The following is a 14,252-nucleotide window of genomic DNA, read 5'->3' as shown; positions in this document are numbered from 1 at the left end:
ATTGGATTGTATTGAATATACTGGGGTCGCTAAAAAGTTCATTTGAGTAACAGCTTATGGGAAAACCCCAAAATGAATGTTTTGGCCAACCCAATGTTTATCAGTTTTCCAATGGCACACCTGGGCAAATAATGACTTTTTCAAGGCTATGAGAGCTTTTATCTAGTTTGTGACAATGAGCATCTTCCTTGAACTCCCTAGAAACCCACATAGATTTTTATTTTCACTTTTCATTTTTTAAAAAATGTTATTGGAGGACAGTTGATATAAAATGTTTTAAGTTTCTGCCGTACAGCAAAGTGATCATTTATACATGTATGTATATCTACTCTTTAAAAAATTTTTTTCCACAATAGATCAGTACAGAGTATTGAGAAGAGTACCCTGTGCTATACAGTAGGTCCTTATTATCTATTTTATCCATAGTAGCATAGATTTTTAGAAGACTGCAATTATGACACATTTAACCAGCCAACTCACTGTAAGAACATTCAGAAATTCTTGTTGGCTGAATACACGCTGAGCGTGAGATACCATCTCTATTGTGGAGATGTGCCGTGCTCTTGAAATATTTATAAGTGTCTCCTCCCAAGGATGCAGACTTTATTGTTTACAGTCTGAACTTATTTTAAGGAACAAAACCTGCGGATGCACTTCCCGTTAGAGTAATACCTAGGCTTTATTTAACATATCTCTCTTGTATTCCTAAGATATTTCCACCTACATTATCTCATTCATGCTGTGTTACTGAGTTTGGTAGAGGAAGGAAAGCATTTTGTTTTCTTCAGAAAGAGAAGGAAAAAGATTAGCTGAAGCTGTGTCTAGGTCCACACAGACAATGATGTCGTTCTGTCTTCCTGAGCCATGGTGATTAACACTGTCAAAACCATCGTATTAATGGCGGTCTAACCAAGCCATTAATAGACTGCAACCCGGCCCATAGGACCTGTGTCCTGTCTCACAGATGGGAATGCATGGCAGAGGGGCAATTATAACCCATGTCTCTAATTTTCACCAGAACACTTTTTCATAGGGAGCTGCTAACATGGTCCCCTGACAATCAGAAATCCCCAGCTCATGTTAATGAACTAACACACACAAGGTATGATGCTAACACAGCTACAGAGGGAGACGGCGAGGTGTCTTGCAGGACTGACCCAATATAGCCTAATGGTTACTCAGCAGTGACCCTAGCCAGGGACAAAGAAATTGGCACTGGAATAAAAAGTAAGGAAAACGCAGAATTTTTTCCTTGGGGGGAACAAAAGGAAAATTCTAATCAGTGCTAACCCCACCCCCCACTTCCCTTAGTGTAGTGTCAACAACCTTCACTGAAAAATAAAATTATGGGCTACCCCTTGTAAGTGTCACTACACCTAAAAAACAACATGATCCTGAATCAGACCAAGTCAATCTAGTGCCACCAAGTTTTTCTGGGGTTCCGCGTCCTTCATTTTCTTTGAGTCAAGAGTGTGTTCTTTTGTCTTTAAATTTAGCACTTCTAATTTTTCAAAGCTTTCTGGCCAAGACTAAGATTCTGACTACATCTTAGGTTTTACCGTGCCATTTCACTGACCAAGGGTATCATACACAATAGCTGACCAGCTCACAGCACCTAGTGGCTGGAGTGTCAGATGGGGAGTTAGAATCGAGACTGCACTGACTTGCCTTTGCCTGCTCTGGCTGTTCTAAAGAAATATAAGAACTTGAATGGAGAGACATTTAGCATCCTCTTTCAGATGGGACAGGTCGAGCTCTCCATGACACGTCAATCTATCACAGAAGCAACAAGCCATCACCTCCAACCTGGCCGGCTGCTTGTACAACTATCTGAACAGATAAAAACAAAATACTCCGGAGCGTCTGTTTCTTCTCAAATCACACTCCTCTGTTTCTCAGAGGAACCCAGGGCCTTGAGCAAACATTCTCTCTTTAACCCTTCCAGTATCACTATGGCCAACACAAGTATTGACATCTGACAACAGGGAAGCTTTGGAAAAGCAAAACTTTCCCACTATTCGCCTGAGACGAAGCAAATGAGGGGAGTTTGGAAGAGAACCCAGTCTTCTTCCTCCTGGGCTTGTAAGGAGCTAGTATACAGCTGGTATATCCTATGTCCCTTGAATCAATTGTATAAATGGAAACTCTGTACTGCCTGGTTTCTAGGCTTCAAATAAATGTTATATTTACGTGTGTTTTGTGTTTTCGAATTCCATCAACCAAAGGACCCAGAATTTAGATATTCCCCTTCTCCACTCCACTGCGAATTTTATTGCTAAGTTAAGACAAGTTTTGACTCAGTGGAAAGATCGTCAACTGGTTGGAAGTTTCTGTGCACAAGGCTTCACTAAATCTGAAGTAAGAGTTTAAAAATTAAGTCCTTCTTCAGAATTAACTGGTTTGCATTTAAACTTTCGGGTGTTTCATGGAAGAAAATGGCAGCTAAGTAAAAAGTAATCTAGTAATTTTCATATGAATTTTCTCATTCTAAAAGTATATCCCAAGCCCCTTTGATCACAAAGATGGAAAGGTGTTTGGGGCAGCAGTTGAGCATTTGGGCTCAGTTTATCTAACTTCTCTAAGCACCAGTACTATCATCTGCAAAACGGGCATGCAAAGATTGAGACAGGGACTTCCTTTGTGATCCAACAGTTAAGACTTTACCTTCCAATGGACGGGGTGTGGGTTTGACCCCTGGTAGGGGAGCTAAGATCCCACATGCCTCCTGGACAAAAAACCAAAACAGAAATTATATTGTAACAAATTCAATAAAGACTTAAAAAATGGTACACATCAAAAAAAAAAAAAAAAAGTCTTAAAAAAAAGATTGAGTGAGATGAAGCCTAGGGTGTTTAGAAAGCTTATGGCAGCCACAGAAGACCCAACAACAAGAACATGATGACCCCTTTGTAAACACTCTACTGATTATTTAAATTAAAGGAGAAAAAAACATGTTGCACATAAATATGATACAAGATGTGTACAATACAGACCTGGGCTTGATGAGGAGAAAAACTATTTTAGAAGCAATGGAATGGCCAGAAGCCAGTTTTCTTTTTTTTTTTCTCTCTCTCTCTCTCTGTGCCGCTGCAAAATTGAGTAGAATTCTGAATGAAAGCAGTTCATTTTCTAAGCTAGCTGTAAATACTAAATGATTTCAACCATAAGCCATCATAATGTGTTTGGCGTGCTTCACAGCCAGTCTGAGAGTTACCTCGACCTCTTATCATCCTAACTGACCTGGATACTGGACACAGTTCAATTAACCACAGAAGAGCAGGAAAAATGTTCTTTGGAGGTGCTATGTTCTGCCAACTGACTGACTCCTACAATCAGGATTGATTACAAACAGCCAATTAAGACGCATTTGGAACCTGATCTGAACACTAATCTTGTCTCTTATTTTTCTTTAGGCTTAATGATCAGCCTTGATGAATCCTACAATGGCCATTAGTTAAGTTCATTTTATAGCCTTCCTCACAAGCACACACACGCATATGTTTGTGTGTGTGCTTCTGCCGAAGGATGTCAGCATGCATGCAAGTATCAAGTTTTACGCTGGAAGGGAAGGAGCTGAGAATACGCATGCTGGTTGAAGGCATATGTCTCCCTTGGATCGATTCTGAAGTGCCTCCTCCCCAAAGTGAGATCTGGTTGGAAATGCCATGCACATGTTGATTCAATTTGATAAGATTTCAGCTAATCTTCTCTTTTAGCTTCTCATAAAGGTTGCTTCTTTCAAATTACAGAAATACCCCCTGCCCCCAGACAACCTAGTAATACTCAAAATTCATTATGATACAACGTGATTGCTCATAGGAAGAAATAATAAAGGAAATTAATTTTATTAAACACGTGGGGTTCTGTTCAAATTAAATCAGTGCTAATGGAGAAAGAAATCAAAAGGCAGAAAGTAGATAATTACCTGCCTGTGCAGCAAACAAGGATGCGGCAGGTGGTAGCAGCAACACTGACCTCCACTGTTCTGAGAAGAGTTCATTTTTACCCACTCGATAGTATTTTAATTGAATTTAGTTTGGTGGTGGTGCCTCTCATATTGCCCATATTGGGAAGTTACTTGAGACCAAAATCAACAATGAAAAGATGAGAGAAAATAAAGCAAAGAAAGATCATTCTGAATTTACCTTGCATAAAAATCAGGCTCCAGACCAACAGTTTTGCGCTTCTTTTAACATAACCATAGTAAAGCAATAAATATATTTCTACAATTGTCATTAAAAAATATAAGAAAAATGCTTCAATTGTACTTTCTGATTAGAACAGTACACATTTTTTTTTCTATCCCCATTCCAAAGAATATGACTATTTTCAAAGGATGGTACATACAGACTTCAAGACTATTGTTGAGTTTTGTCTGATTTTGAAATTTATAAAAATGGAATCACACAAGTCAGGACAGCAGTAGCCTTTGAGGCCAAAGGTCAGAGACTGAACGTGGACAGAAGGTGGCCTCTTACTAAGAAGCTGGGAAATGTTTGCTCTGATTCGGTTTATATGAATATGCTCCCGTTGTAAAATTGCATCAAATGTTACTTTCTATATTTTTCTAGATAGAGATTATAATTTAATAGACTTTCATATTTTACATAGAAAAAAAGAGAAGTACTTTGGCAGAAAATACCCACTGTTTTCCATAAAAATAAGGTCTTTGTTTGATTTGGTCTAAGTGATGCTCAAAAACCCAAGACTAGGACTAGGGAGAACAACCATGCCACAGATACAAAAAAAACTCCCTAATCAGGATAAATAATACTTTAATGCAATTCTAAAAAACGAAAAGTAATACAAAAACCTATGCCAAACCAACCAAATATCAAGCAAAAAATATTACTTAGGGAAACCAAAAATGGAACTTAGAGTTCCCTATAAATGACAAAGTAACCATTGTATAATTACATTTTCAGGAATAATCAGATTTAAGGAACTAAGGGCAGATTAATTTTCCTTCAGTAAGTTTATATTCTATGAAAATAAATGGTGTTTCAAAGTTTATAACAACTTAGGAAATTTTAAAAGTAGTGTCAGAGATACAATGTGTGATTTATTCCAACAAATCCCCAAACTTGAATATTATCACTATTTAATTAAAGTCTATTGTGTCTAAATTTCATATGAAGTTACTAGACTGAAATCTTCCTTTGACTGTGTAGAATTAAGAAAAAGACACTGAATTCTTGACTACAGAAGAGAGAGACTACAAATCTAAATTGTAGATAGAAAAGCTTCTGTGGGTAATTAGTCTGGTGTCTTGATGCAACCCTACAAAACAACCCTGACAAATCAGGCAGCGAAGTCAGGAACTTGTCACTCAGAAGACCTCACTTCTCGCCCATCACCGCCACTTTTTCAGGCTCTCTTTCTGGAGCTTCACATTCATTTTCTTAATGTTTTTAACCCAATGTCTGTGAAATTTTTATTGCTCCCCAGATGATGACATCTGATCTGAATGTAACCACACACCTCTTTGCTCAGCAGTATTTGTCACAAACCATTATAAATTATCATGCTGATAGTTTGCATTGCTGGGAAACCGGAAAAACACCATAAATTCTAACTACTGTATCAATGACATTCTTGTTTATTATGCAGATATAAAGTTTTATGAGAGTCAAGATGTCCGCTTTACCACTGAAGGAAACCCCAGTGGAGTAAGACCCAACCAGCTCAATGTGAATATTGAACGCCATTTTCAGTGCACAGTGAACACTGCTTTCTGACAAACACTCAGCAGGTGGCTTTTTCTTTCTTCTCTGCTTTTAGCTCCACTTTGACACTTCACAAGCATGGAGGAGTTTGCTGGTGCAAAAGAGAGAAATCGGATTCCTCTTTTTCCCTCAACGTCGTCTTCTCCACTCAGAATATTCTCTAGCCTCCTCCAGTATCAACATTACAGTAAAACCAGGCAGTCTATTTACCTAGAAATCCCAGCACAAGGTTAGCCCCAAGACAGATGCTCTCTGGCTCCATGGATGGACTGATACCACACCTTGTTCAGTGAAAGCATTCAGAAGTTCTGATATTATATTTTTGATGCTTATTTGCAATGAAACCTGATTCAGGGGTGGCCTACACATAGATGGTTGATTTTTAAAGCTACCAAACACAACTTGGACATTTTCCTAAAGGAACTATCCCCCCTTGATATCCACTGTAAAAAAAACCTTTTTGCAAAGTTAGCATAAGTTAATTATGTACTGGGCCAGACTTGGCATTCTTCACAAGAAAAGTTGTGTACATTTCACTGCGTGGTTAAAATTATGAGAGGATATCTTCATTTCATGATAAAGAAAACCAAAAAATAAAAAGCAAAATAAAAATATTTTCCTACCACAACTTGTCTATTTAATTATTTATTTATCCCTACTCTGTAAGAAACAACTGTCTACTTGGGTCTCCAGGATGTTTTTGCCACAAGCGGATGTGTGAAGGAATTGATTTCTTGAGCTTTCTTTCCCATTGTGAAAGTTAACTATTCAAATACTGACAGTTTCAAGGGAGATGCAGAGTGTATTATATGCAGATGATCCCACTAATGGATCAGTATATTTAGTTTGCCTAGCTTCCTAAATCTGAATGTTCTAATAATCACCAAGTTCTTAAAGATACCCTGGTAATATAATAACTGCTTCTGAGGGGGAGTTTCTAAACTGAAAGTTTCACTTTTCAAAGGGCTTTCGTATCCACTACTCTATTTTATCTTACGAGAATATGGTACAGCAAGTCCTCCTGCCTGGTGTTAGATACAGCTGAAACAGGGAAAGATGTTAAGCAACTCACATAATACAAACAACTTGTTCTTAACAGACACGATCACTAAGAGCTTACCAGTTCTCTGAACATGGTGTGTCATCTCAATTACATTTTTGGAAGTCGCTTATTATAAACAAAAGAATTCCACAGTCCACCAAAACTCTGTCATTTACTATAAATAAAACAAGCCCACAATCCATCAAAACCCCCAAATCTATATTTTTGCACATCCCACATAAACTTTGGAAGTCTATGAATTTCTTCTGACAGGAGTTTCTGGTGCTTTCCATTCCTCTAGAGAATTATAATCCCCTATAGATTTTAAAGCTGTGGACTCTTCTCACAATCTTTACCAAAGGAGAAAAGAATTATGCCACATTTGTTGAATTTTCAACTGCAAACTTCAACAATAACCAGGAGTCATGTGGACCAGTCAGGGAAGATAGTGACGGCAAATGTCCTAAGTTGGTCTTCCTATATAATTTTGGGAACTTCTATTGATAAAATGTCAGGCAGCAACACTTGAAAACAGGGCACAGATGTATTCTCCAGGACCACAATCTCCACTGACTACAGCAGGCTAAATACATCAGCCTTCAAGACTGGTCAGGAGATGGCTTCTTCACAGAGAACAAATCCTCACTTACTACAATTAAGAAACCACCTTACTCTGAAGCATTAAAACACAAAACTCACCATCATAATTACAGAAACAGTCTTATTGGCCAGTTTCTTGCTGATATCATTTAAATGGTCCTTTACTCTGAGTTATAGTGATCCCCTTTTCTTATTATCTTTAAAAGTCAAAACTAACAAAAAAGCTGCCCCCTGCTCCCACCATGCTCGACATCATGATATGGCAGATAATTATTTAAGGTCTGCTATGTGCCAGATTTCCTAGAGGGGAAGATTCCCCTGGAGGAGAGCATGGCAGTGTTCCTGCCTGGAGAATCCCATGGACAGAGGAGCCTGGTGGGCTATAGTCCATGAGGTCACACAGAGTCAGATATGACTGAAGCGACTTAGCGTGCACACATGTGCCGGATGCTTATAAACACTTTCCATACATTAATTCATGCAACTGGCTTCCCCTCCTTACACTCCTGTGCAGTTGGGTGTTGGAGCCAGCTCACACCAACTCGTGAGAATCAAACGTGCACATCTCTTTGCAAATCTGTGCATAGTGACACGCTGGGTGGTTTGAAATCGGCCGTGGACAGAAAATTTTCACTACAGAAATTGGCAAATACCACAGATCCAGACTTGACCCATCCCCTCCTCAAATCCAGTTGCTAACGTTGACCAGCACACAACTTCAAATATTCTGAATTCTTTATTATATGACACACATACAAGGTCGAGACTCTCAGATCAGAAATCAGCAAACATGAGTTTCCTGGAATCTAATAGCACCTTATTTTGAGGAATAATGCTATTACTTGAGTATGTTTTACCAGAGTTTCTTAAAAATATCTCCTATAGCAGCTCCTTGTTGCTTACTCACTAAGTCACTTCCAATTCTTTTGCGACACCATAGACTATAGCCCACCAGGCTACTCTGTCTATGGGATTTCCCAGGCCAGGAATACTGGAGTGGGTTACCGTTTCCTTCTCCAGGGGATCATCCCAACCCAGGGATCAAACTCAAGTCTCCTATATTGGCAGACGGATTCTTTAACACTGAACCACCAGGAAAGCCCCCTCTAGCAGTTTAAGTATTGTCAAGATGCAAAAATATAACACAAAACAAAATAAATGAAATGGAAAATAAATCTTCAGGTTGTCTCAGCAATGGACATTGTAAAAACCACCATACAGAATATTGGCTTAAAAAAAGAGAATGAATTTCCCGTTTCCAAGAAGTTACTGGAACACTTTATTAATGGCAGCTTTCACACAAGATTAAAAAGTCAATATAATGCCCTGAAGCACTTCTGAATCACAGAACAAAGATTAAATCGAAAGCGGCATAATTTTACTGTAGTGTCTGCTGATTATTTGGAAATTGATCAACAGCACATGAATGTATGCTAATTCTCCAGGCACCAGATGCTGAATTAACCAGATGATGTCATTTCCCTGGCCATGAAAAACTAGTCTACCCTCAGAATCCAACAGGTTCTGGAGGACTTCCGACAGGTGGGAATATTTTCATACTATTCTGTTCTTCTCTACAAGGGTTATTATGTGTTTGTAAAGAAAATATTTTAAATAATGAATCTGCCTGCATAATAATGTTATCCAGTGGAAATAGTAGCCTATACTGTATATAGTTATATCAAACAGACTCATTTTAAAACTTGGAAAAACCTATCAGTCCTTGAGAAACACTTTAGAAGTGAGATTAAAATGTCTAAACGTCATTAGAGGTTGATATTCAGGCTCAGGTCTCTGGAGAATACACAGCATGGTAGAACCGGATGAGGCGGACAAGACAGAGCCAGGTTGTCTGCTGGATGTCCAGTGAGAAAAGCAAATTTGGACCCAAGTGGACTGCTTCCTGCATTGTTAAAACATACTTTCCAACTGTGGAAAGCAAAACTTACACACAATTCTTTCATACAAAGTGAGGATTTAGAATTTATTCTGTTTCTCTACTGATAATGTTTTTATAATAATGAAACCTGGCATAAATTGATTATTAGTAACTTAACCATTGAAAGAGATAGGAAGGCTAAAGCATATGAACAAACATTATATTATTGTGAATTAACAATTTTTTTTAGCATTTTTCATAAGAGACTTGTGATCATTAACCTACTATAAAAGTCCTTCATTAGACTTACCCTATATGCCTTGTTTTTTTTTCCCCAATGACAATTTGCTTTGGTGATGTCAAACTCAGTAAGATAAACACAGTTCTTCGATCACAAAATATGCCCCAGATTTGTTAAAAAAAAAAAAAAACCCAACCTCACCATCTGCTAATGCACTGCATGTTGGAGACTCACAATATTTAATAAAAAGCAAGAGGCTGGGTTTCTAATTCTTGGCCTTTCCAGGAAAAAAAGAAACCTAAATATACTTTTCTTAACACAAGTTCCCCAACCAAAAGTGCTAACAAGAAAAAGACTATGAGAGATTACACATTTAAATATAATCTCCCTGGTTTAGGGAACTCAGAAATCACTTAACATAATTTAATTTCCATACCATTGACACATGATCTGGCCTAGATCGGAATTCCTCCTGGATCCATTTACATCTTAGACAGTTCACAGACTTCCCCCCCCATAACACCCGTGCCCACTAGATGGTGCTGTGGTGCCCTGTTCAAACATTTTCACTTACTTGCAGTCTCTGTCTTCCAAATCGAAGTGAGGGTTGAAGTTAATCATAATTCTCTGGTATGGGTCCGGAGCCTGAATCAGCCATTCACATTTTTCACTTGGGTGATAAGAGTGAGGATAACCAGGAGATGTAAGGTACCCGGGGCTTTCAATTTTTATAGTATCGCCACACTTATCTGCAATAAAATTAACATTTTAGTACTAGATGGTTCCCTGTACAACCAGTCAGGTATTCTAGTTTTACACATCAATGACAGGTTATTAAACATTCCATAAGTTTTTAAGGGGAGCTCCAAGAGGTGCCTGCAGGTCCTTCAGGTGGCGCTGATAGCAACATGCCTCCAAAGAAGGCTCTTTGATCTCAGGAAGTTGGTTCAGGAGGACTTAGAGCTGAAAGGGCTCCATCCCCACCTCCCACAAAGTTCCCTCCCAAGAAAAAGGTCTTCCAGCATTAAAAACATTAAGTCCTCAATGGATGTTAACATGGTCCCCAGGGAGCTTCTGCTAGACTTAATTATACCCCCAGAAGTGTAATCACATTAAGTAGCAAGTTCTAAGTGAAGGCGACTAAAAGATGCTATTCGACCCCTTGTGTTGCTGTTTGATGATAAGCCTGGTGTGTGTCACTGATCAGTGGGCATTGTCATCCAGGACTTCAACTGGCTTAAAGCCAAACCCTTTTTGTTGTTGTCTTATCTGCCTGTAAATCTAAGTGATTTTGAGTTATCTCTGGTCTTCGAGATCCAGATCATCAGGGAACAAAGTAGATGTGCTGAAGCTGAAATGATTCAGCTCTACCGCTCCGAGGAAAGTTGCTCAGTTTGGGAGACCAGATCAAAGTAACTGGGCAGAAAGAAAAATAAATAGCTACACAGATTAATTCTAATTACCTACATGTTGGAAAAAACTCCCCCACGTGGAGGTCTGGGTATCACAGATGGTGGTCTACACCCTCACATTTTAGAAAAGGTGAGGCAACTACTTTTGACCTTCCTTAAAAAAAAAAAGAAAAAGAAAAACAATAAAACCCAAACCTGAAGTGATTCACTGAGAGCCAAAGAAACCAGTCTTTGGGCAGCTTTATTGTTCAGTATGGACCCTCACTGTCACTTTTTATGATGGATTTCATATTAGAGAGTCTCAGCCTGAAAGGCTGCCACATTTATTGATGCTTAATTTTGAGCAATAAAAATTCGGGGCATAAGCTATGTAAGAGGAACAGGTATGAAAGCAGTGAAACATATAAGCCTATCAATCACAAATTTTCAGTAATGGTATATATAGATTTTAATATTGCATCTAATAGATTCCCTGTGGAAAAAGAATGGCATTCTTTGCTCTCAGCATGAATTTATAAATCTACAGAATTTTATTACAGGAAAACCAGGTCAAATGGAAATGAAAGATGAAGTGCACATCAAAAATGCATAAAGCTACATGCATTACAGAAATCATTTCCCATAAATTAAAAGAGAAGACAATATAAATTACTTTGTTTTTCTCAGTTGCTAGATGTTTCTGACTTTGTTTCTTAGACTGTTGGGGGGGGCGGGGTAGCCTTATAAGGGTTTCCTCTGCCTTAGCTTTTAGAAGCTTAAGGTTTGCCAAGAAGAAATGGTGTTGTAACTGGAGTTCAGAATCTCAGCTAATGATCATACTGGACTCTGTTATGTTATTCTGCAGAGGCTCTTGCGTTATTTTAAATGTGCAGAAAACTTGGAAAGCAACCCCATCTCATTAAGTCTCCTCCAGCTCTGTACAAACATCATGGCAGTGTCTGGCATCTGTTAAGGAGTGAAATAAAACAGCACTGCTTGTAGCCACTCGACAGAGTCACTTCAGAAGACATTTAGGTGGACTCAGTACCACACCAGAGCTCTTTAATCTGTGACTTCTGAGAAAGTGACAGTGTAATAAGATAATGCGGACTCCTAGACTCCCTGGCTCTGTTAAATCTCTCTAACACTTGATTAAGAACGAGCAGTTTCTAATGATTCTGGACCATTAGTCCTAAATAAGGTTAATGAATTAATTTAGCAGACACTGGTACTCCAAGGAGGTGGACATGGCTGGGAAAGGTCTGCTGAGCTAGAGGCATTAACTGGCTTTGGTCACTGTTAAGTATAGCAACATAGGTTTAACCAGTCAAGTCACTGATTGCAGCTTAGGGTCTCAGCATTCCCCAGATTTCTGCTAAGAAAACTGGGAAGTATGTGTATCTCTCATGTATGGATATACACACACATATGCACACACACACACAGACATACATATGGAGTTCACAGCCTAAAGTCTGAAAGCTATTGGCATTGGATTTCAAATCCATCCTATGAACACCCGCCACCGTGGAAGCAGATGTTGTTACTGTAATTTCTAAAGTCTAACCACTGGAGCTCTTTCAATCGGAGGTGAGTGTCATTTCATTCCCTGCCAGACTAGAGAAGGATGCCATCATCTGAGGTTCATTAATAAATTGAACTCTACATTCACAATTGTATGTGTTTTGCTTCCAAGCATATCTTTTAGAACACTGCTTGGTAGCTGCTCAGGAAATCTATTGCTTCAATCACGAAACCTCTAAAAAGCATATTAGAGAGATTAACGCCCATCATAAAGATGTGATTTAAATTCCTCTCTGTATGAACCCCTCCACTTGTGGTCTCTTATTAAAACAATATACCACCGGCAAGTAGTGGATGGGCTCTCTTAATTACTCTGATTGAAATCTAAGCCAGGCTAAAGTAAATATTTGATAATTAGTTAATAATAATTGCTGAAGACTTACTGTAAAGATAATGTCACCCGCCCCCTGCTTCCACCTACTTTACAGTGTAAGTTGAACATGCCTACAACCAGATTCCATTTTAAAACACATTATTTACGTTACAGGATACTGCTTCTAACCCAGCACGGTCTTCCATTTACTTAACACTGAGTGGTTTTAAAAGCTAAGTGGAAGCTGCAACTAGGTTAGGGGATTTTCACATATCCTGGTGCCTTACAGCGTGTGTATCAGATTCCTTTATTGACACGATATAACTTTCATTCATACTCCAGACGGAGCAGGGCTGGTTTGAAAAAGCGGGGGAGGGACTAACACCCACCCGCAAACCGCTATCTCCTGCGGGCACCCACCAGAGGAATCAGTTCGGGGGAGCTGTCGGAGAATCAGGAAGTGCTCCCGGTAAAGTGTTCATTAACTTTCAACAGCCATCATATTTTTGAAAGGGAGTCTCCTCTAATTGCCTTGGGGAGGAAACATTATTAAGATAATTGGTGCGCTGATCTGGGAAGGTAGGGCGCTCAGCCTTGTAGCAGAGGTGGGAAAAACCCCATGGCCAAACAACCAACTTCAGGAGGGAGTCAGAGGACGTGAAATCTCCCTGCCCTACCTACAACGACTGATCTTATTTCTTTATTTCTCCGTCTGGCTAAAAGTTTCCTTCACCGGGAGGCGGCTCTCCCGGGTGGGTCCCGGCAGCTCGGAGCGGGCAGCCGGGAACCGGGTTCACCCCCGCGGCCGCGCGCCTCCGCCTGTCACTTACCGTTGCGAAAAGCGCCGGCCGCGCCGAGGACCAGGGCTAGCGCGGCGCACAGGAGCTGCAGCCCCTTCTCCATCCTCCCTTCGCCGGGTCCCCGGGGCGAACGCGGGAGAACCGAACGTGCGGGGAAAGCAGAGCACCCGGGCGATCTCCACGATCCGGAGCGCTTTCACTCCTCCCGGAGCTGTAAAATCCTCAGACCGTTTTGGAGAAAGAAAAGCGTTGAGGCAATGCCTTGATCCGAGAGAAACGCTCCTCTTTTTGTGTCTCAAGTCGCCTGCATCCTGTCATTTAGCTCCGGTTTCCTCTCTCTTTTCCCACACTTGTTCCTCTTCCAGGAGCCGCTGCCCGGGCCATGTCTCAAAAAAAAAAAAAAAGTGGGGGGTGTGGGAGGGGGAGGAGGGACGTAGAGAAACACACACCAACGCCAATTTCCAGAAAGAAAAAAAAAAAAATCCGGCTTGATTCTGGACCCGTTGGATCCGGGGAGCTGGCGCCCAAGGGAGGTCGGGGTGTCTGCGCGAAGAGGAGCAAGCAATGAAAAGATGAGCGGGAGACGGAGGAGTTTCACCAACTGCACCCCCGCCTCCCCCACTGCCTCCTCCCCTCCCCTTCTGGAGCCCTTCCCTCGCGTCCCCCCGCCCCTCTC

At 40.2% G+C, this 14,252-nt stretch overlaps 1 protein-coding gene across 4 annotated transcripts in view; it reads right to left on the bottom strand.

Moving 5' to 3' along the window:
- NRP1 (neuropilin 1) overlaps nt 1-13,959 on the bottom strand; it is a 146,238-nt gene extending 132,279 nt beyond the window's left edge. For all 4 annotated transcript variants that reach the window (XM_068986845.1, XM_068986848.1, XM_068986847.1 and 1 more), the window contains exons 1-2: nt 13,607-13,959; nt 10,063-10,237 (exon numbers count right to left, since the gene is read on the bottom strand). In XM_068986845.1, coding sequence (XP_068842946.1) covers nt 10,063-10,237; nt 13,607-13,679 — 248 coding nt within the window. In that variant the 5' untranslated portion in view covers nt 13,680-13,959. The remainder of the gene's footprint in view (nt 1-10,062; nt 10,238-13,606) is intronic.
- Between the last annotated feature and the right edge of the window lie 293 nt (nt 13,960-14,252).

Source organism: Capricornis sumatraensis, chromosome 15 (genome assembly GCF_032405125.1).
Source record: "Capricornis sumatraensis isolate serow.1 chromosome 15, serow.2, whole genome shotgun sequence".
Lineage (NCBI taxonomy): Eukaryota > Metazoa > Chordata > Mammalia > Artiodactyla > Bovidae > Capricornis > Capricornis sumatraensis.
The sequence above is the reverse complement of the archived record's forward strand: the minus strand, read 5'-3'. Positions and strand labels throughout refer to the sequence as shown.